The following is a 25,014-nucleotide window of genomic DNA, read 5'->3' as shown; positions in this document are numbered from 1 at the left end:
GTGAAAATCAGATTTTTCCGAAATCTTGGGTTCGTTTACTACTTCTATTTTACTATCTTCGGGCCATTCGTAATTAAATTCCTGATTTTTCCGAGTATTTTCCTTAAAATGAACATTCTGTCGTTTTTCCAAATTTTCGCTTTTATCTGTTCAAGATATTTATCCAAACGCATTCGAAAAATATTATCCGCTTCGCTACTATTTTTAGTACTTCTATTTATTGAAATATATGCAGAAGTTTTGTATTTTTCCTGTACTATTCTTCTGTGTTCGAGTTCTAAAAATTTTTCCTTTTCGCGCAGTTTTTCCCTTTTAGTTCGCAATATTTCCTCATATTGGTACAGCTGTTGGGCCTGCATTTAGTAACCCTTGGTTACTGTTCTCCAAATGCATCAACTGCACACTCGCGTCCTTCGTATCTCTTGCCTTTAATCCTGGCAAGGATACGTTCCTTGTTGCTGCTCGTTCTCTGGTTCCGCTTGGGAGGGGCATACATTTATTGAAATTAAAAAATTTCTATTTTTCGGGAGGCACGAGTTCAACGAGAGCACGAATCATTGCCTCGTGTGTCTCTATCGTGGCTTCTAAATCATTTGATTTATTGTCTTGCGGGAGGGAATTTTGTCTGTGTGTGAGAGGGGCAGTCTCGCTCGCTGTGTCTGTTTCCTCAAAATCTGTTTCATTTCCCGAACTATTTTCCGTTTCTCTGTTCTCTCGCATTTTTCTAGTTGTCGATCGTAATACGCGTTTCTACGCCATTTGTAATTATTTATTGAAAAATTAGAATTAAAATTAAATCGTTATTTAATTTTATTCCACTAATTCCAATACAAAAGAAAAATTTTTCCGCTATTTTCTATTCATCATCATGAATTTCTACGTGAGAAAAAATTTCAATTGTTTCTTAATTTTATCACAAATGTTCAAACTAATTTTCAAATTTTTCCGAAATTTACTTTATTTATCGATTTGCACTTAAAAAAATCAATGACACTTTCCTTCAATAAAGATACTAAAAGAAAATAAATCGATACTTCTTACACACCCAGTATAAGTCTTGATTTTCGAAGATTTTATTTTCTCTACTTTCTTGATTCAATTTCATTTGTCACCCTGTATACTAATTTTTATTTCTAACTTGACGAAATTATTTTTCGATTTAATCGCGAAATTTGTCGTGTTTACTTTTCCGTTTACTATTTTGTTCTGTGTTACACACGACCTCGAATACGAAAACAAAACAAACCGTCTTCTATCAACGACAAAATTTTCTCTTAAAATAATCGATAAATTCACTTTTTTACGTAATTTCCGATTTTATTTTTCGCTATTTTCACTAATTTTCGCTAATTTTCATAAATTTAGTCCCGATTTATATGAATTTTCCACGATTTATTTTTTACCGGTGCTTTCGCGCACTGATTTTACACAATAATTTTCGTCATTGTCGTTCGTTCGTCACATAAAAATTTTTCACAATTGTCAGAAGTTATATACAAATAGCACAAAATAAAATCAATAATTTTCAAGCACAAATGAAATATTTTTCATTAAATATGGGAAAAAGGAAGAGAGAAAAGGTTCGGTTTTTAGGTTAGGCGACAATGAGGTGACAGGTGGAATTTTCAACAATTAAAAAATGATGAAAAAAATGAATTTTCTGGGAATTTTCTTTGGCAATTTTCAACAAACGAAGATGATGAAAAGAATTATTCTAAAAATTTTCTTTACAGAAAGGAAATATGGAAGGTGGATTTTTTCGTTGGGCGCCAATTTATAACTGGAGGCCCAGATCTCCAATTATAATTAAGGGAAAAGGGGAGGAAGGAGAGTAAATGGGAGACACAGTATTTTAATAAAAACAATATTTATTCACTTACAAGTCGTCGATTTCGATTTCAATAGAAGGGAAATTGTACAAATAAGTTATAGAATAAATCCTGTAGATGTCTCTGAGAAATTATTTGAGCTTTACACGGGTTGCAAAATTTAATTAGTACGAATAAAATTAAATTACAGGATTTAAAAAATAAATATAAACTACAATTATAATATTATAATAAATAATTATAAATAAAATTATTATAATTATAATAATTATAATTATAGTATATAATTAAAATAATGATTATTATAATTGTAATAAATAATTATAAATGTAATAAATATAATTGTAATAAATAATTATAAATATAATAATTACAATTGTAATAAATAATTAAAAATATAATAATAAAAATAATAATAATAACAATAATAATAATAACAATAATAATAATAATAATAATAATAATTTGCAAGGGCCCCGACAGAACAAAAAACTGTCGGAGATGCGGCGAAGCGGGACATTTCGCCAAGAGTTGTACTAGCGACAAGCCAAAGTGCATTACGTGTACAGATTTGGGAAAAACGGTAGTCAACCATATCCCTGGAAGAATTTCCTGCCCGGTTTACAAGGAGAAACTGGATAAACTTAAAAGGGCAAATCCCTAAAACTCCTTCGAGTCAACCTGCATACAAGTAAGGATGCACAGGTGCTCCTGATGCAAACAGCTAGGGAAAATGAGGTCGATATCCTGTTCTGCAGTGAGCAGTATAAGGGAAGCGACCTCGCACCTTGGTATCAGGATAAGGCGAAGAGAGTCGCCATCAAGCTGTGCAACCCAAAATTGCGGTTTGACAAGTTCTTGGAGACAAGCAGCGGGTTTGTGTGGATAGAAGTGGCTAATATACGTAATATATTTAGCCGCATAAGCGACTGGCGGGTCTCTGAGGAATATACAGCAAGTGACCACCAGTACATTGAGTTCTCAGTCTCATTGGAAGACACACGAGGAGGAAAAAGACAGGAAGCTCCTAGTCGCAAAATCTTCTCGTGGAACATTAAGAAACTCGACAAGGAAAAGTTCAGCCGGTCCCTAGAAGAATCTATCTTAATTGAGGATTCTGGTTGGGTGAGGAGGCCGAAAAGTCTAAATGGAGAGGTGCGAGCGGTGCGAAATATAATCGTCACCGCTTGCAATGCGTCGATGCCACGTCGCAAATGGGCCTTTCCAAGGAAAAAATCCTTGCACTGGTGGTCTGAGAAGCTGGCCTCCTTGAGAAAGGAATGCCTCAAAGCAAGAAGGACATACACCCGATCTAAGGGAGATCCTTTGCTGAAAGAGGCTTTCAAGGAGGCAAAAAATAACCTCAAAAAAGAGATCCGCAAGTCGCGACGCCGTAGCTGGAAGGACCTAATCGAGGAAGTCGATAAGGACCCATGGGGTCTGGCTTTTAAAATCGTGACTAAGAAATTAGTCACGAGGCAAAAGACCCCCAGCCTGGACAATCCCGATTGGGTCAGAAAAATAATAAGTTCTTTGTTTTATCCTGCAGAACCATACCTTAGAAGGGACTGGAGTTCTTGCAAAGTCGAAGAGGAAGAATTCTTCACACTTAGTGAACTGCAAAGAGCAGGCAAAAGATTGAAAACAGGCAAGGCGCCTGGAATCGATGGGGTAAGTAACGAGATCCTAAAGTTGGTAATCGACACTTCACCCCAGATTTTGCTTCAATCTTTGCCTTGAGAGAGGAGAGTTCTTCCGCGCTTGGAAGCGACAGAGGTTAGTCCTCCTGAGGAAAGGTTAAAAACCTCTAGATAAAGTCTCATCATACAGGCCTATATGCCTGCTAGATACGATAAGTAAACTTCTAGAAGATATGGTTCTGCAAAGCATGAAAAAACAAATTAGGACCTGGAAAAAAGAAGAGCTTCTGCGCGTTGGTAGCAATTGACATACGCAACGCGTTTAATTCCGCAAGATGGAAAGATCTCATCTAGTCGATGAAAAAGAAAAAAATCCCGCCCTACTTGTTGCGGATAATGGATAATTATCTTAGCGACAGGTGGGTTATATATGAGGGAGACACCTGCACTCTCAGGGAAGAGATGCAGCGTGGGACTCCTCAAGGCTCGAGGGTGGGTCCATTTGTATGGAATGTATCTTACGATGACTTCCTGAGGATGGATCTGCCTGAAGGTGCGGTGATCATCGGCTTTGCGGACGACGCGTTGTTCGTGTGCACTGCCGAAAGCGAGAAGGCTCTTGGGATATTGGTGAACGAATGTCTGCGACTAGCAAAAAGCTGGCTGGATACCAGAGGTCTTGAAATGGCCCTGGAAAAGACCGAGGCACTGCTGGTCACAGACAGACGTGGTTATGAGCTCCCACGAATCGTGATAGACGGATTCGAGGTCAAGTGGAGTAAGCAAATTAAATATCTTGGTGTGGAGTTAGATGAAAGGTTAAACTTCCACCACCACATGGCTACGGCGTCAAATAAGGCGATCGAGTGTGCGGCTAATCTTTCACGGCTAATGCCAAATGTTGGCGGACCCCGTGAACAAAAAAGAAGACTGGTGGCGAGTGTCGCCCACGCTAAAATGCTCTATGCAGCACCAGCGTGGGCCCCATCCCTGAGGAGTAAAAGATGTGTCACCATCTGTGAAAAGGTACTGTCCGCGCAGAGATCAATAACAACGCGTATCATCTCTGCATATAAGACGGTATCTACGAGTGCTGTGCAGGTCCTTGCAAGTGTCCCGCCAGCAGATCTTTTGGCGAGGGAAAGGGAAGAAATGTTTCTCTTTTCTAAAGAAAGCAGTTCCTTGGATGCGGAATTGAGACCAAGCAAGGGCCTGATCCGCAAAGTAGCGAGGCACAGGCTCATAGAAAGATGGCAAGAGAGATGGGATGGTGAGGAAAAAGGTCGATGGACTTATCGCCTTATCCCGGCACTCGCCACCTGGATAAATAGGAAACACGGTCAGGTTTCTTATTATTTGACTCAGGCGCTCACAGGTCACGGGTGTTTTAACTTGTACCTGTGTCGCTTTAAATTACGCGAGGACGAGGTGTGTGCATATTGCCAGTTCCCTGAGGACAACGCGGAGCACACCCTCTTCTCATGCAGAAAGTGGGACTTGGAGAGGCGGGCCATGTTCGAAGGTGTAAACAGTCAAGTTACACCGGAGAACATGGTATCGCTGATGACCCAGTCAGAAGAGAATTGGCGGCAAGTCAAAAACTTCATAATCTCGGTTATGTCGATGAAGGATCTTGACGGCCGCCAAAAAGCGTAATTTAAACAGCTTTTAATTTGTTTGTTTGTTCTTTTATTAATTTATTTTGTGATTTATTTGTCCTTATACATTTTTAAATTTGTTTTGTGTTTTTTATTCATTTTTGTACAGTTTTATCTTCTCAAAATTATATACGTGTTTACTTTTTTTTTCTTTTCTTTTTTATATCCGTTTGCAATTTTATCTTTTGACTTTTTATACTTTTTAAAAATTTGTTTTTTTATTATTCTTGTGTTGTGAATTTCGCTTGGACTTTGAAATAGTTTTTATCGCTTTTTTAACTATTGACGCAGGAGAACCGCAGACAAATAACAAAGTCGTAGCAGCGATAGAGTTGGAGCGCCACCCTTGAAGGCTAAAGTCTTACGACAGTTCCGAGGGAGGGTAAAGGGCTTCAAAAAAAGGGTTACGGGTTTTAGTGGGTCGGGCTGGTAGTATGTCGCCAGTTTATTAAATTCATTATAACATTTATTTATCTTGTTTTTAATATTTCCTTTATATTATACAATTATATTATTATTGTTATTACGTTAAAAGAATTAATTTTATACAATATTGAAAGGTCTTCTGAAAAAAGTCTTAAGGTAAGTAAAATATATAATAATTTACCGTTAATTAACGTTTATTTTATTTTTCCCAATTAATTATTGAAAATTAAATTTTTTCTTTAAAAGTACACATATAACCACAATTTTGATAGCATTCTTTTCCTATTTCTTTTTCCAAAGCGTATCTTTTTAATTGCTACAGAAATTAATTACAGGAAAAGGGGAAAAGCATTAATTTTTTACTTTAATTAATAGTTAATAAATAAATTTATTTTAATTTATTCATTAATTTTCATTTTTTTGTCTTTCCCCAGTCACCTGCATTCAACGTCAATTTTTGGCAAAATTTAAATAGCTGAAAAACTTTTAATTAGAAAAGTCATTTTTGCAAAGATTTATATAGTGAATGTATATATGCAAACTAGTTTACTATTGTAATTTTCGAAAAAATGACTTTTCGCAAAATTAATAATTCGTAAAAATAGCGATTCGCAAAAATGAAAATTTCGAAAAATTACTTTTCGCGAAAATTACTAGTCGCAAAAATGCAGTTCGGTAAAATGATATTTCAGAAAAATCATATTTGGAGAATAATAATGCGTCCCGGAATCATTTCTACCCGTCCTTTTGAGAGATTAATTTTTTACTATTTTTAATACCAGTAATTTATTTATTACAAAAATTAAAAATTATTAAAGACAGGAACTTCTTTTCTCCATCATTAAAGGTTTTTCCAGTTTTGTATCCACTATAAAAAGATTTTTTTAAAGGTTTGAGAAGGGAGAAACAAATATTTTCTGAAAAAATTTTCACATTCGATGAACTGAGCCAAAAAAAAAGAAAATTCCAAAATTTTAAAAACAAAAAACTTTTTTCTCTATCATTAAAGGTTTTTCCAGTTTCGTATCCAGTATTAAAAGATTTTTTTAAAGGTTTAAGAAGAGAGCAAAGAAATCCGAAGATTTTTTAAAAAAAATTTCACATTTGATGAACTGAGCCAAAAAAAGAAAATTCCAAAATTTTATAAACAGGAAATTTCTTTTCTCTACCATTAAAGGTTTTTCCTGTTTCGTATCCAGTATAAACAGATTTTTTTAAAGCTTTGAGAAGGGAGCAAAGATATCCAAAGATTTTCTGAAAAAATTTTAACATTTGATGAACTTATCCAAAAAAAATATGAAATTTAAAATTTTAAAAACAGGAAATTTTTTTCTTCATCATTAAAGGTTTTTCCAGTTTTGTATCCAGTATAAAAAGTTTTTTCAAAAGGCTTAAGAAGGGAGCAATGAAATCCAAAGATTTTCTGAAAAAATTTTCACATTCGATGAACTTAGCCAAAAAAAATGAAAATACAAAAATTTTATAAACAGGAAATTTTTTTTCTCTACCATCAAAGGTTTTTCCTGTTTCGTATTCAATATAAACATATTTTTTTAAAGCTTTGAGAAGGGAGCAAAGATATCCAAAGATGTTCTGAAAAAATTTTCACATTCGATGATCTTAGCCAAAAAAAAAATTTTCAAAATTTGAAAAACAGGAATTTTTTTTCTACATCAAAAGGTTTTTCCAGTTTCGTATCCACTATAAAAAGATTTTTTTTAAGGTTTGAGAAGGGAGCAAAGAAATCCGAAGATTTTAAAAAAAAATTTCAACATTCGATGAACTGAGCTAAAAAAAGAAAATTCCAAAATTTTATAAACAGGAAATTTTTTGTCTCTACCATTAAAGGTTTTTTCTGTTTCGTATCCAGTATAAACAGATTTTTTTAAAGCTTTGAGAAGGGAGCAAATATATCTAAAGATTTTCTAAAAAAATTTTCACATTCGATGATCTTAGCCAAAAAAAAGAAAATTCCAAAATTTTAAAAACAGGAAATTTTTTTCTCCATCATTAAAGGTTTTTCCAGTTTCGTATCCACTATAAAAATATTTTTTTAAAGGTTTGAGAAAAAAGCAATGAAATCCAAAGATTTTCTGAAAAAAATTTCACATTCGATGAACTGAGACAAAAAAAAGAAACTTCTAAAATTTTAAAAACAGAAAATTTTTTTTTACATTATAAAAGGTTTTTCCAGTTTCGTATCCACTATAAAGATATTTTTTAAAAGGTTTGAAAAGGGAGCAAAGAAATTCGAAGATTTTCTAAAAAAAATTTCACATTCGATGAATTTAGCCAAAAGAAAAAGAAAATTCAAAAATTTTAAAAACAGGAAATTTTTTTCTACATCATAAAATGTTTTTCCAGTTTGGTATGCAGTATAAAAAATTTTTTTAAAGGTTTAAGAAGAGAGTAAAGAAATCCGAAGATTTTTTAAAAAATTTCCACATTTGATGAACTTATCCAAAAAAAATATGAAATTTAAAATTTTAAAAACAGGAAATTTTTTTCTCCATCATTAAAGGTTTTTCCAGTTTTGTATCCAGTATAAAAAGTTTTTTCAAAAGGTTTAAGAAGGGAGCAATGAAATCCAAAGATTTTCTGAAAAAATTTTCACATTCGATGAACTTAGCCAAAAAAAATGAAAATACAAAAATTTTATAAACAGGAAATTTTTTTTCTCTACCATCAAAGGTTTTTCCTGTTTCGTATTCAATATAAACATATTTTTTAAAGCTTTGAGAAGGGAGCAAAGATATCCAAAGATGTTCTGAAAAAATTTTCACATTCGATGATCTTAGCCAAAAAAAAAAATTTCAAAATTTGAAAAACAGGAATTTTTTTTCTACATCAAGAGGTTTTTCCAGTTTCGTATCCACTATAAAAAGATTTTTTTTAAGGTTTGAGAAGGGAGCAAAGAAATCCGAAGATTATAAAAAAAAATTTCAACATTCGATGAACTGAGCTAAAAAAAGAAAATTCCAAAATTTTATAAACAGGAAATTTTTTGTCTCTACCATTAAAGGTTTTTTCTGTTTCGTATCCAGTATAAACAGATTTTTTTAAAGATTTGAGAAGGGAGCAAATATATCTAAAGATTTTCTAAAAAAATTTTCACATTCGATGATCTTAGCCAAAAAAAAGAAAATTCCAAAATTTTAAAAACAGGAAATTTTTTTCTCCATCATTAAAGGTTTTTCCAGTTTCGTATCCACTATAAAAATATTTTTTTAAAGGTTTGAGAAAAAAGCAATGAAATCCAAAGATTTTCTGAAAAAATTTTCACATTCGATGAACTGAGACAAAAAAAAGAAAATTCTAAAATTTTAAAAACAGGAAATTTTTTTTTACATTATAAAAGGTTTTTCTAGTTTCGTATCCACTATAAAGAGATTTTTTAAAAGGTTTGAAAAGGGAGCAAAGAAATTCGATGATTTTCTAAAAAAAAATTCACATTCGATGAATTTAGCCAAAAGAAAAAGAAAATTCAAAAATTTTAAAAACAGGAAATTTTTTTCTACATCATAAAATGTTTTTCCTGTTTCGTATGCAGTATAAAAAATTTTTTTAAAGGTTTAAGAAGAGAGTAAAGAAATCCGAAGATTTTCAAAAAAAATTTCTACATTTAATATAAATATAATATTAATATAATATAAATATATTAAAAAATATCTAGAAGAACATAACCTATAACATAACCTATAACTTACCAAGAAGGTTTCTTCCCGGAAATTTACTAAAAATATAATTCAAAAAAACACATCTTAATTTGTCAACAAGGACAAATTTAAAATAAAACATGTTGTTAATAATAAAAAAAAAAATTTACAAACGGAAAAAGAAGAGGAAAGAAAAAACATGTGTTCGCATGCTTGATCCCTCTTGTTCAACTTGTTCAAATATATTGGTGAATTACAGTGATAGTAAGTGAAACTGAAAAGTACCTCTATATATGGTAAGGAAGAAACCCATACAGTAGGTAAATTCAAATTTCAAATAAGCAGTAATCTAAGAAAATTTTTAATACAAAATAAATATATTAGTTAATTAGTACTGAGAATTAACGAATGATAAAACTGATTCAAATTATTTAAATCAGTCTGTTTATTAACAGAGTTTTCGGACTTGAGAATGTGAAACATCTCTCTAAATTTCCTTCGTCTGTAATTTCGTTCGTTACATATGATGTTTGTTGCTTCGAAATTAAATAGATGGTCATTCTCATGTGCATGAGTGACCAAAGCTGTTTTTCTACTATCATTTCTACAATCCCTCTTATGTTCACTTAGTCTGTCTTTAATATATCTACCAGTCTCACCAATGTAGCAAGCTCCACATTGGCAAGGTACACAATAAACCAAATGCGATTTTAAATCAAAAGAAGTAGGGTCTTTATTTTTTGAAAAAATTTTAAACGGATCCTTATCATAAGAGAAAACGACACCAACATTGTACTTATTAAATAAACTTTTAAAAAAATATTGCAGCTCATTTACGTAAGGCAAAACGACTACATTAGAGGAAGAAAAAGGTTCTTTGATATTATTATTATTAGCATTGTTATTTAATAAAAATTGGTAACGTAAATAATTATATTTATTTAAAAAGGTTACAGGGTAATTATTTTCAATTAGGATATCGTGAACAAATTTCAAATTATCATTAAAAATTTTTTTTTATCAGATAGTTTAATGGCTCTGTCCACCAAGCCATAAACAATGGAAATTTTATCTTTAACAGAAACATTAGAATTGTAGTTTAAATATCTACCAGAAAAAGTATCTTTGTGATACCAATCAGTCATGATAGAGTTACTCTCTCTTATTAGAAGGGTGTCCAAAAAACTAATGCGACCATTATTTTCAATTTCAATGGTAAACTGTATATTATTATTATAGCCATTGAAGGCATCAAGAAGACAATTAACGATATCCTTGTGGATACATGTAATAACATCATCCACATACCTAAAATAAAAAATACATTCAAAATCCAATTTCTTAAGAACATCCGATTCAAGTTTCTCCATCACTAAGTCAGCTATGGTGCCAGATAATGGAGAACCCATCGGAGTACCAAAAATCTGTTTATAAAATTTACCATTGAATGAACAATACGCACTATCAATACAAAATTCTAAAATGTCTAAAAATATATTGTCGGGAATATCTGTGTGCTGCCTGATTTCTCTCCATTTTAATTTTGTGCATTTCAAAACTAATTCTTTAGGAACGTTTGTAAAAAGTGATTTAACATCAAGTGAGACCAAAATGAAGTCGTTAGGAATATGAAAATCTTTAATTTTATTTATAAACTCAAAACTATTTTTTACATGAAACTCTGAATTTCTAATAATTTTCTTAATGGGCGTTCTAATGAATTGTGACAAATTGTAAGTTGGTGATCCACAAAAAGAAGTGACTGGTCTCATTGGAACCTGTGATTTATGAATTTTTGGCAGACCGTAAAATTTAGGAGCTACCGAATTATAAGATTTAAGATGCTTCTTCATTGGACAATTTATATAGGAATTCTTGAGAAGCAAATCAACTTTGGCATTCATTCGTCTTTGTATAATTTAAGTAGGATCTTTGTTTACTTGTTTATAAATATTACCATCATTTAAGAGGGTTAAACATTTATCTACATATTCATCCTTATCCAAAACAACAGTGACATTACCTTTGTCGGCTTTACAAACTACTATGTTTTTATTTTCTTTAAGAAATTGTCTAGTTTTATTACCAATAGTATTATATATAGAATTGTTAAAAATATTATGATTATTGTTTAAATAATTTTGTAAAGCACCTGTTAACTTGCTTCTGAAAACATCACTTTTATTATCCGGGATGAGATTAATTCTCTCCTCAGTCATGGTCAGAGCGTCCTCAACGACAGCAGATTTATCCGACGGATTAATATAAAATTTATCCCCCAGACTTAAAAAGTATGAAACATCTTGTGAAATGGTCACACTTGATAAGTTTCTAATCCATTTCGGATTTGGTTTTTTATTAAAATGAAAATTGTAATATTTCTTATTTAACCAATCAAATTTCGAAATACCCTTGTCAATAAGCTTCTTTTCATAACTATCCAAAACATTTTCTTGGCAGGTAAAAAAATAATGACACATTTGTTGGTCACTAATCAACAAAGATATTTCACTCTTTAAATTAACCAAGAAGGATTGCAAATTTGATATAGAAATATTTGTATCATTAATTTCAAAATTAAGAGCACTAATTTTATAGTTAAAAGTTACTTCATTAAATTGCTTTTTTATCAAAAAATTGTTAAAAGAAAAATTAGTATTTAAATTAATTAAATGAGAAGGAAGAAACCCACTTGACTTACAACGTAGTAAGAACCGATTTTTATTTCTTAGTCTCCTCAGACGTTTCTGCTTTTTAATCCATCTTTTCATCAGAATGACAGGTGTTATGCCAAAACGCGTTCTGATATTTCCAAAAAATCCATCACGATGACAACCGTCCATTATGTGGAGTATAGATAGTAATGGGAAATTAGAGAAGTCCACGTTGAAAGTAAAGATAAATTCCAAGTCAGGCCAAAACTTTTTTTGGTATAACCTCCAAAAATCGCTAAGTCCTCCAAATATTATAAAGTCCTCATAAATAAAATGTGAAATCAATTTTCATAATTTCCAAAGCAAAAAATATTCTTTGCATAAATATTGGAAGTTGATAATAGTCAATAATATATATTACGATGTTATTTTGTTTGGATTTGTAATTTTAGTGAGATCTTATTTTGTTTTTTTGAAAAAATCCATTCATATAATTTTATAATTATTTATTAGCTTTCGCCCGTCGACGACAGGCATCCTCAGATAATTTTAAACTGAAATTACATACAATTATTAATGAAAGAAATATATTAAAAAATATCTAGAAGAACATAACCTATAACATAACCTATAACTTACCATGAAGGTTTCTTCCTGAAAATTTACTAAAAATATAATTCAAAAAAACACATCTTAATTTGTCAACAAGGACAAATTTAAAATAAAAACAAAACATGTTGTTAATAATAAAAAAAAAAAATTTACAAACGGAAAAAGAAGAGGAAAGAAAAAACATGTGTTCGCATGCTTGATCCCTCTTGTTCAACTTGTTCAAATATATTGGTGAATTAAAGGTTTATATCATCATTAAATAATAATTAAAATCATGATTAAAGGTTTTTCCAGTTTTGTATCCAGTATAAAAAGATTTTTTAAAAGGTTTAAGAAGGGAGCAATGAAATCCAAAGATTTTCTGAAAAAATTTTCACATTCGATGAACTTAGCCAAAAAAAATGAAAATACAAAAATTTTATAAACAGGAAATTTTTTTTCTCTACCATCAAAGGGTTTTCCTGTTTCGTATTCAATATAAACATATTTTTTTAAAGCTTTGAGAAGGGAGCAAAGATATCCAAAGATGTTCTGAAAAAATTTTCACATTCGATGATCTTAGCCAAAAAAAAAAATTTCAAAATTTCAAAAACAGGAATTTTTTTTCTACATCAAAAGGTTTTTCCAGTTTCGTATCCACTATAAAAAGATTTTTTTTAAGGTTTGAGAAGGAAGCAAAGAAATCCGAAGATTTTAAAAAAAAATTTCAACATTCGATGAACTGAGCTAAAAAAAGAAAATTCCAAAATTTTATAAACAGGAAATTTTTTGTCTCTACCATTAAAGGTTTTTTCTGTTTCGTATCCAGTATAAACAGATTTTTTTAAAGCTTTGAGAAGGGAGCAAATATATCTAAAGATTTTCTAAAAAAATTTTCACATTCGATGATCTTAGCCAAAAAAAAGAAAATTCCAAAATTTTAAAAACAGGAAATTTTTTTCTCCATCATTAAAGGTTTTTCCAGTTTCGTATCCACTATAAAAATATTTTTTTAAAGGTTTGAGAAAAAAGCAATGAAATCCAAAGATTTTCTGAAAAAATTTTTACATTCGATGAACTGAGACAAAAAAAGAAAATTCTAAAATTTTAAAAACAGGAAATTTTTTTTTACATTATAAAAGGTTTTTCCACTTTCGTATCTACTATAAAGAGATTTTTTAAAAGGTTTGAAAAGGGAGCAAAGAAATTCGAAGATTTTCTAAAAAAAATTTCACATTCGATGAATTTAGCCAAAAGAAAAAGAAAATTCAAAGTTTTAAAAACAGGAAATTTTTTTCTACATCATAAAATGTTTTTCCAGTTTCGTATGCAGTATAAAAGATTTTTTTAAAGGTTTAAGAAGAGAGTAAAGAAATCCGAAGATTTTCAAAAAAAATTTCCACATTTGATGAACTGAGCCAAAAAAAGAAAATTCCAAAATTTTATAAACAGGAAATTTCTTTTCTCTACCATTAAAGGTTTTTCCTGTTTCGTATCCAGTATAAACAGATTTTTTTAAAGCTTTGAGAAGGGAGCAAAGATATCCAAAGATTTTCTGAAAAAATTTTCACATTTGATGAACTTATCCAAAAAAAATATGAAATTCAAAATTTTAAAAACAGGAAATTTTTTTCTCCATCATTAAAGGTTTTTCCAGTTTTGTATCCAGTATAAAAATATTTTTCAAAAGGTTTAAGAAGGGAGCAATGAAATCCAAAGATTTTCTGAAAAAATTTTCACATTCGATGAACTTAGCCAAAAAAAATGAAAATACAAAAATTTTATAAACAGGAAATTTTTTTTCTCTACCATCAAAGGTTTTTCCTGTTTCGTATTCAATATAAACATATTTTTTTAAAGCTTTGAGAAGGGAGCAAAGATATCCAAAGATGTTCTGAAAAAATTTTCACATTCGATGATCTTAGCCAAAAAAAAAAATTTCAAAATTTGAAAAACAGGAATTTTTTTTCTACATCAAAAGGTTTTTCCAGTTTCGTATCCACTATAAAAAGATTTTTTTTAAGGTTTAAGAAGGGAGCAAAGAAATCCGAAGATTTTAAAAAAAAATATCAACATTCGATGAACTGAGCTAAAAAAAGAAAATTCCAAAATTTTATAAACAGGAAATTTTTTGTCTCTACCATTAAAGGTTTTTTCTGTTTCGTATCCAGTATAAACAGATTTTTTTAAAGCTTTGAGAAGGGAGCAAATATATCTAAAGATTTTCTAAAAAAATTTTCACATTCGATGATCTTAGCCAAAAAAAAGAAAATTTTAAAAACAGGAAATTTTTTTCTCCATCATTAAAGGTTTTTCCAGTTTCGTATCCACTATAAAGAGATTTTTTAAAAGGTTTGAAAAGGGAGCAAAGAAATTCGAAGATTTTCTAAAAAAAATTTCACATTCGATGAATTTAGCCAAAAGAAAAAGAAAATTCAAAAATTTTTAAAACAGGAAATTTTTTTCTACATCATAAAATGTTTTTTCAGTTTTGTATGCAGTATAAAAGATTTTTTTAAAGGTTTAAGAAGAGAGTAAAGAAATCCGAAGATTTTCAAAAAAAAATTTCACATTTGATGAACTGAGCCAAAAAAAGAAAATTCCAAAATTTTATAAACAGGAAATTTCTTTTCTCTACCATTAAAGGTTTTTCCTGTTTCGTATCCAGTATAAACAGATTTTTTTAAAGCTTTGAGAAGGGAGCAAAGATATCCAAAGATTTTCTGAAAAAATTTTCACATTCGTTGATCTTAGCCAAGAAAAATAAAATTCCAAAATTTTAAAAACAGGAAATTTTTTGTCTCTACCATTAAAGGTTTTTTCTGTTTCGTATCCAGTATAAACAGATTTTTTTAAAGCTTTGAGAAGGGAGCAAATATATCTAAAGATTTTCTAAAAAAATTTTCACATTCGATGATCTTAGCCAAAAAAAAAAGAAAATTCCAAAATTTTAAAAACAGGAAATTTTTTTTCTACATCATAAAAGGTTTTTCCAGTTTTGTATGCAGTATAAAAGATTTTTTTAAAGGTTTGAAAAGGAAGCAAAGAAATCCGAAGATTTTCTAAAAAATTGTCACATTTGATGAAGGTAGCCAAAAAAAATATGAAATTCAAAATTTTAAAAACAGTAAATTTTTTTCTCGATTAACTAAAGTTTTACTAGTTTTGAATCAAGTATAAAAAGATTTTTCAAGAAGTTTGAGAATGGAGCAAAGAAGTCTTTTAGTTAAAAGAGTTAACATTAATTGACTACTAAATAAAATACCATTAATTTTTAAAAAATATTAAAATACGAAATTTTAGACCATATAATTTATTCTTTCGTTCAAGAAACATTTACAGATTGTATGAGCGGGGATGAGGGAGGCGTAAAATATAAGTCTGACTGAGATGACATGGCGGTGAAGGAGAGTTCTGATGACGGTGATGTTGGTGGATATGACGGATTTTCAGGTACATACATACATACATACATACAGAGGAAACATTATACTTAATTCAAATAGAGAAATAATTTTAAGTGATTTTGTTTAATTGAAATAAGTTTGTAAGCTTAATCCCGCAATATACAGAAAATATCTACTGCTTTGATTCAAAGATATTATTTGTTTGAATAATTATGTTTAATTTAAACATATTTTCTGTTATTATTTAAACAAAAATTATGTTTAAAAGTTTTACGTTTGCATCAAACTTGAAAATTGATTATAAATAATTTAAAATCAACTATAACTTATGTTTAAATGAAATATATTATTTTTTTAAATGAACCAAAAAATATTTGTTAATAAAAGTTAAATATGTTTGACTGTATAGCAAAGATATTTTAAGTTTGATTTAAACAAAATATGTTTAAATCAGATAAATCGTTCTCTCAGTGTTAATATGTATGTGTGCATACATACATACAAACATTCAAAAAGTCGAACATACATGAATAATTTTTTACAAGCAAACGAACATACAAAGAAACATACACGCATAGTTATATACAAACATTCAAACATACAAATAAATATACAAACATACATATACATACATACAAATATATACGCATACAAACATACGTAACACATAAAACATTCAAAGATACAAAAATACAAACATATACACATACATACAATCATACATACAAAGATTCAAACATACAAACATGTATACCTGTCCGTAAGACTCTACTCCGAAAACAAACAGTTGTGCTGCTCCATATAAGGAAGGAACACTTTGATATGTTGAGTCACAAAACCCGTATGAGGCGATTTTGCACTCTTCGGGAATTGTGCTCGGAATCAAAAAGGTGACTGGGAGTCCATCGGTATCTGTAGCACCGTCCACCTTCCACAAGTGCTTCACCCTGGTTTTTTTATTCTCTTCTTCTGCATCTACATCCAAATAGTAAGCCAATCTCTTCTGCCAAACTTCACTATTTAATATGACTGGAAGAAGACATATGTCGTTTGGGATAGGTGGTGCCTCGCTTTTGGACCACCTACTTATTGAACTCTTCTTTTCACAGTATGTTGTACTGCTTGCTCCTAATGGTTCGCTGGAAAAATATTTTTCTTTGTGAGACACCGTTCTTTTTTAATGCGGTATAATTAATTTATCTATTTTTAAAAATTCAATAAAATTCTTAGAAGAATGAAAAAATGTTTGTGATAAAAATTATTGTATAATATTCCAGTAACCTTGTGAGAAGCTTGTCAAGCAAGATACCTCATACACGGAAAATCTTTGTTTAAGAATTGTTACAAAATTTATTTAATAATTTAGGATATGGAAAAAAACTATAAATGCTGCAGAACCGTAAATTGAAATATTATTTTAAGGTTTTCAGGAAGAACTGTAGCTAATTTCCGGACAACTTGATGAATTTTCTTGAGGAATTACAAAACTGGTTCACAAGTAGAAAAATGTAAAATTAAGAAAAAAGATTGAGGTTTTGTTTGCCCTAACCTATCATTTCTACCTAATTTTAAAGTTATGTTTGCTTTCTGACCTATCATTTTGACATAATTTTGAGGTTATGTTTGCTTTCTAAACTATCATTTTGATCTAAATTTGAGATTATGTTTGCCCTGTGACCTATGACCTAATTTTAAGGTTGTGTTCGTCTCTTGACCTATGATCTTGGACCTCCCTGCCGGAAGAATGGACTGAAATTGTACTGGGGAATTAGTACTGAGAGCTCTGTGCTATTTTAGTGAAAATTTGCTGCGTTTCAGCACTGAAATTGTACTGGGAAAAATTACCTGCAAAAGGGTCGCTATCGGTGATGTTTATGGCCTGACCGTCATTAAGTTGAAGGACGAATATTTCTTTGTTAATGTTAAATATAAATTTTATTTATATTTCAACATTATATTTGTTTTTCATGAACTCAGATTCTTTACAAGTAATTATTATGTATGCTAAATATTCATGTTAATCTAAATTCAAAAATAATATCCGTTTTTACGTAACAATTAGAGTTTGCGAGATAGTTTATAACTTTTTTAATTAAACATTTTTTATAATGAATTTTAGATATTTGTAATCATAAAACATCACAGATTCAAATTTTTTTGTTTTGAAAATTGAATTATTTAAACTGTAAACTTTTTAAGCCATAAAATTATAATCCCATACAACAATAGGCTTTCGGGTCTATTGTTAAAGCAGGGGTTGCAATATAAGTTTAAAATTTAACAGGAATTTCGTTGAAAATTTTGTTAACCTTTTTTTATTTTCACTTCTAAACTGTTAACGATGGTTTGTGGACATAACCTAAATTTGAAACTATTGGTAAAGGACTTTAAAAATGTCTACCGAAACATTTAAAAAACGGACTGAAATTGTACTAGAGACCAGAACAATTTTAGTACTTTTTTAGTTCATTCTTCCAGCAGGGCTGATTTTGAGGTTATGTTCGTCTCTTGACCTATGATGTTTGACCTGATTTTAAGGTTATGTTCGTCTCTTGACCTATGACCTATGATCTTTGATCTTTGACTTTTGACATTTGACTTTAAAACACTGAATCCGGCGGCAAAATTTTTTATAATATAGAGAGACATATAAATCACCTTTTTTTTGCAGCATCGTAAGCTGTTCTATGGTCACTAACCGTGGTTAGTGACCCTTGGTGAAGCCTCTTCAGAAATTTCTCCTCTTCCAGTTTGTTTTTGCAGTCTTTCACGTGAGGACGTGAACAGACAGTGTAAAAAGGATCTTCAGGCTTTCCCGTACCATACCTCTTCCCAGTGCCCGAACAATCGACAGCGTTTCTGCTGTCAGAACATCGTACATACCTAAAATATAATAATAATAATAATAATTATAAGAAATTTATAAAATTATAATTTTTTTATTTACTTATTATTAGGGGAGAGTAGGGCAAACCGGCCATACCTACGGTTTTTTGACTCTTGTGACTAAACGAATTAACCGTTTTTATTTTCCGATGGCTTCTGTGAAAGATCATTTAATTGCGCAACTTTTTTCCAGAGGCACCTATACTTTATCTTTCATTTTTTAGTTGCTGTGTTAACTTAAAAAAAATTTGCAAACGGGCCGGTTTGCCCCACCCCCTGGGGTAAACCGGCCACCTACGTTTTTTATCTATAATATTGCATTTTTATAATCTACAATAACAACAAACATAAAAAATCATGCGAACAATGCTTGTAATAATGTAAATAATAATACAGGATTGAATTTTAGTTAAATAAATAATTTTTTTAAATAACAAAAAAAATGTTTGAAATTATTTAAGAGGGGTAAGGTTTGCCCCACACTCCCTTATACAGAATTCATGCGGAAAAAAGATCGGATATTTATTTTAAAAAATGTTTAACAGTTAATACGTGCGAAAAACTACGCGATTTCTAATGCAATTTTTAGAATAAATTGTTGAAAAAATCTGCAGAAACTCGTCCGAATTAGTATAGAATAAGGTTTGAAAAAGAGGTCAAAAAATGTTATAAAAATTTTTTTTAGCAATTATTACGTTCGGAAAAACTACTGAATTTCTATAAGAATTTTTAAAAAAATTGTTGAAAAATTCGTAAGAACTTCGCTCGAATATTACACAGAATTCATTCGGAGAAAAGATCGGAATTTAATTTCCAAAAATAGTTAGCAATTAATACGTGCGAAAATACTACTCGATTCCTAATGTAATTTTTAAAATAAATTGTTGAGAACATCTTTAAAAATTCGTCCGAATTTTGTACAGAATTAGGTTTGGAAGAAAGGTAAAAAAATATAATAAAATTTTTTTAGCAATTAGTACGTTCGGAAAAACTACTGAATTCCTAGCGGAAATAAAAAAAATTGTTCAAAAATTCAAACGATATTTGACCGAAATTTACACTGAATTCGTTTAGGGGCTATTCAAGTATTACGTAAGCATATTTTTCAGGATTTTAGACCCCCCCATGTCAGATTTTTTATATGCATTAGCGCCATTTTTCTAATGGAAATAAGCAATAGCTAGACCCCCCTCCCCCTTAAATGTTTACGTAATACTTGAATAGTCCCTTAAAAAAAAGGTCGGAAATACACTTTAAAAATTTTTGTAGCAAAAATTAAGTTTGGAAAAATACTGAATTTCTAGCGGAACTCGTAAGAAATTCGCCCGAATTTTATACAGAATTCATTCGGACAAAAGATCGGATATTAATTTAAAAAAGGTTTTAGCAATTAATACGTGCGAAAATACTATGCGATTTCTAATGTAAATTTTAGAATAAATTGTTGAGAACATCTTTAAAAATTCGTCCGAATTTTGTACAGAATTAGGATTGGAAAAAAGGTCAAAAAATATAATAAAAATTTTTTTAGCAATTAGTACGTTTGGAAAAACATCTGAATTCCTAGCTGAATTTAAAAAAAATTGTTGAAAATTTCAAAAAAAATTCACCCGAAATTTACACTGAATTCGTTCTGAAAAAAGGTCGGAAATTAATTTTTAAAATTTTTTTAGCAAAAATCAGGTTTAGAAAAACTATTGAATTCCTAGCGGAATTCGTAAGAAATTCGCCCGAATTTTATACAGAATTCATTCGGGTAAAAGATAGGAAATTAATTTAAAAAATTTTTAGCAACTAATACGTGCGAAAATACTACGCGATTCCTAATGTAATTTTTAGAATAAATTGTGGACAAAATCTTTAGAAATTCGTCCGAATTTTGTATAGAATTAGGTTTGGAAAAGAGGTCAAAACATGTAATAAAATTTTTTTTAGCAATTAATACGTTCGGAAAAAGTACTGAATTCCTAGCGGAATTTAGAAAAAAAAATTGTTGAATAATTCGTAAAGAATTCGCCAGAATTCGTTCAAAAAAGATCGGAAATTAATTTTTAAAAATTTTTAGTAATTCATACGTGCGAAAATACTACGCGATTCTTAATGTAATTATTGGAATAAATTGTTAAAAAAATCTTTAGAAATATATATACTAACCGAAAGGGCTTCCCGTTCGTTCCTGGATCTTTTCCTTCCTTATCCAAATGATACCTCTTAATGTCACGATAGCACCTATCCTCAGATTTATATAGATCTAAAGGTACATCTCGCTCCTGATGTGCAATGGGTATGAATTTTTTCGAAGGTGCCTTCCTTTTACATTTATTTTTACCCTGTGAAAACATTTTTACGAAGCACAAACAAACCGCAAAAAAGTAAAATGGCAGACGGAACAACAGTCAATTGTTTTTTAACAAACGTTAAGTTGTCAATTCACAGAAAAAGCAATTCACAGAAAGAAAAGACGATCAGCATTTTGAGGCCAAGAGTAGCTATTTCAATAGAAGGGAAATTGAACAAATAAGTTATAGAATAAATCCTGTAGATGTCTCTGGGAAATTATTTGAGCTTTACACGGGTTGCAAAATTTAATTAGTACGAATAAAATTAAATTACAGGATTTTAAAAATAAATATAAACTATAATTATAATATTATAATAAATAATTATAAATAAAATTATTATAATTATAATAATTATAATTATAGTATATAATTAAAATAATGATTATTATAATTGTAATAAATAATTATAAATGTAATAAATATAATTGTAATAAATAATTATAAATATAATAATTACAATTGTAATAAATAATTAAAAATATAATAATAAAAATAATAATAATAACAATAATAATAATAACAAGTTGTTCATTTCATGACCATTAAGCTTCCTCAATATATATTATTATATATAATTTTAAAAGTTAAATAATTATAATAGTTTATTAAATATAATTAATAAATCTTCTTTTTAATAAATCCAAAAAAATAATGTTTTAAAGTATTAAGATAAAATTTCAAAAAATACAAAATTTCAATTTTTTTATGAAAATCTAAAATATTTATTAATTCTATAAATATTGATAAAATATATACTTTATATACATGAATCGATTCGTTTTTATGTCAGGAATGCAATTTTGACAAGAATTAATGAAAATTTTAATATAGAAAAAAGTTATTTTAAAAAATCCAAAAATTAATTTTTTCAAAAATTAAAAAATTGTTGAAAAATTTTTTTTTAGATATTTTTGAAAATCCTTCTGTCTGATTTTTAGTATTCATGACCGTAATACACCTACAAAATTTTATCAAAATCCGTCAAGACGTGTAAGAGAAAATTTGTCCACAAGAATCGGTGACATACACACACACACATACATACACACATACATCCGGACATTTGTTCCTCTCGACGAATTATATATACTACACTTGAAAATTTGTAAAAATAATTGATTCTAAAAAATTCGGAAATCGACATCACTATAAGGCTTCCTTTATGAGGAAGCAATAATATTAATAATAATAATAATAATAATAATAATAATATATAATTAACTATAATACTAATACCATTATATTATTATTGTTATTACGTTAAAAGAATTAATTTTATACATTATTGAAAGGTCTTCTGAAAAAAGTTTTAACTGGTAAGTAAAATATATAATAATTTACCGTTAATTAACGTTTATTTTATTTTTCCCAATTAATTATTGAAAATTAAATTTTTTCTTTAAAAGTACACATATAACCTCAATTTTGATAGCATTCTTTTCCTATTTCTTTTTCCAAAACGTATCTTTTTAATTGCTACAGAAATTAATTACAGGAAAAGGGGAAAAGCATTAATTTTTTACTTTAATTAATAGTTAATAAATAAATTTATTTTAGTTTATTAATTAATTTTCATTTTTTTGTCTTTCCCCAGTCACCTGCATTCAACGTCAATTTTGCGGCAAAATTTAAATAGCTGAAAAACTTTTAATTAGAAAAGTCATTTTTGCAAAGATTTATATAGTAAATGTATATATGCAAACTAATTTACTATTGTAATTTTCGAAAAAATGACTTTTCGCAAAATTAATAATTCGTAAAAATAGCGATTCGCAAAAATGACAATTTCGAAAAATGACTTTTCGCGAAAATTACTAGTCGCAAAAATGCAGTTCGGTAAAATGATATTTCAGAAAAATTATATTTGGAGAATAATAATGCGTCCTGGAATCATTTTTACCCGTCCTTTTGAGAGATTAATTTTTTACTATTTTTAATACCAGTAATTTATTTATTACAAAAATTAAAAATTATTAAAGACAGGAACTTCTTTTCTCCATCATTAAAGGTTTTTCCAGTTTTGTATCCACTATAAAAAGATTTTTTTAAAGGTTTGAGAAGGGAGAAACAAATATTTTCTGAAAAAATTTTCACATTCGATGAACTGAGCCAAAAAAAAAGAAAATTCCAAAATTTTAAAAACAAAAAACTTTTTTCTCTGCCATTAAAGGTTTTTCCAGTTTCGTATCCAGTATTAAAAGATTTTTTTAAAGGTTTAAGAAGAGAGCAAAGAAATTCGAAGATTTTCTAAAAAAAATTAACATTCGATGAACTTAGCCAAAAAAAATTAAAATACAAAAATTTTAAAAACAGGAAACTTTTTTCTCCATCATTAAAGGTTTTTACAGTTTTGTATCCAGTATAAAAAGATTTTTCAAAAGGTTTAAGAAGGGAGCAATGAAATCCAAAGATTTTCTGAAAAAATTTTCACATTTGATGAACTTAGCCAAAAAAAAATAAAAATACAAAAATTATAAAATTTTTGTATTTTTATTTTTCTGTTTTAATTTCTGTTTTAATTTCCTGTTTATAAAACAGGAAATTTTTTTTCTCTACCATCAAAGGTTTTTCCTGTTTCGTATTCAAAATTAACAGATTTTTTTAAAGCTTTGAGAAGGGAGCAAAGATATCCAAAGATGTTCTGAAAAAATTTTCACATTCGATGATCTTAGCCAAAAAAAAAATTTCAAAATTTTAAAAACAGGAATTTTTTTTCTACATCAAAAGGTTTTTCCAGTTTCGTATCCACTATAAAAAGTTTTTTTTTAAGGTTTGAAAAGGGAGCAAAGAAATCCGAAAATTTTCAAAAAAAATTTCAACATTCGATAAACTGAGCTAAAAAAAGAAAATTCCAAAATTTTATAAACAGGAAATTTTTTGTCTCTACCATTAAAGGTTTTTCCAGTTTCGTATCCACTATAAAGAGATTTCTTTAAAGCTTTGAGAAGGGAGCAAAGATATCCAAAGATTTTCTGAAAAAATTTTCACATTCGATGAATTTGGCCAAAAGAAAAAGAAAATTCCAAAATTTTAAAAACAGGAAATTTTTTTCTACATCATAAAATGTTTTTCCAGTTTCGTATGCAGTATAAAAGATTTTTTTAAAGGTTTAAGAAGAGAGTAAAGAAATTCGAAGATTTTCAAAAAAAATTTCCACATTTGATGAACTGAGCCAAAATAAGAAAATTCCAAAATTTTATAAACAGGAAATTTTTTTTCTCCACCATTAAAGGTTTTTCCTGTTTCGTATCCAGTATAAACAGATTTTTTTAAAGCTTTGAGAAGAGAGCAAAGATATCCAAACATTTTCTGAAAAAATTTTCACATCGTTGATCTTAGCCAAGAAAAAGAAAATTCCAAAATTTTAAAAACAGGAAATTTTTCTCTCCATTATTAAAAGTTTTTCCAGTTTCGTAACCACTATAAAAATTTTTTTTAAAGGTTTGAGAATGGAGCAAAGAAATTCAAAGAGTTTCTGAAAAAATTTTCACTTTCGATGAATTTAGCCAAAAGAAAAATAAAATTCAAAAATTTTAAAAACAGGAAATTTTTTTTCATCATAAAAGATTTTTCCAGTTTCGTATGCAGTATAAAAGATTTTTTTAAAGGTTTGAAAAGGAAGCAAAGAAATCCGAAGATTTTCTAAAAAATTGTCACATTTGATGAAGGTAGCCAAAAAAAATATGAAATTCAAAATTTTAAAAACAGTAAATTTTTTTCTCGATTAACTAAAGTTTTTCTAGTTTTGAATCAAGTATAAAAAGATTTTTCAAAAAGTTTGAGAATGGAGCAAAAAAGTCTTTTTGTTAAAAGAGTTTACATTAATTGACTACTAAATAAAATACCATTAATTTTTAAAAAATATTAAAATACGAAATTTTAGAACATATAATTTATTCTTTCGTTGAAGAAACATTTACAGATT

General features: G+C 28.9%; 1 protein-coding gene across 1 annotated transcript; it reads right to left on the bottom strand.

The window, feature by feature from the left end:
- Nucleotides 1-516: 516 nt before the first annotated feature.
- On the bottom strand, nt 517-21,341 carry LOC122501750. Its single transcript, XM_043611463.1, has 5 exons — nt 20,902-21,341; nt 18,520-18,744; nt 16,576-17,000; nt 12,503-12,528; nt 517-750 (listed from the first exon to the last, which is right to left on the bottom strand). The coding sequence occupies exons 1-5, from the start codon at nt 21,087-21,089 to the stop codon at nt 517-519; spliced, it is 1,098 nt and encodes a 365-aa protein (XP_043467398.1). The 5' UTR covers nt 21,090-21,341.
- Between the last annotated feature and the right edge of the window lie 3,673 nt (nt 21,342-25,014).

This window comes from Leptopilina heterotoma, unplaced genomic scaffold (assembly GCF_015476425.1).
Source record: "Leptopilina heterotoma isolate Lh14 unplaced genomic scaffold, ASM1547642v1 Lhet_213, whole genome shotgun sequence".
Lineage (NCBI taxonomy): Eukaryota > Metazoa > Arthropoda > Insecta > Hymenoptera > Figitidae > Leptopilina > Leptopilina heterotoma.
The sequence above is the reverse complement of the archived record's forward strand: the minus strand, read 5'-3'. Positions and strand labels throughout refer to the sequence as shown.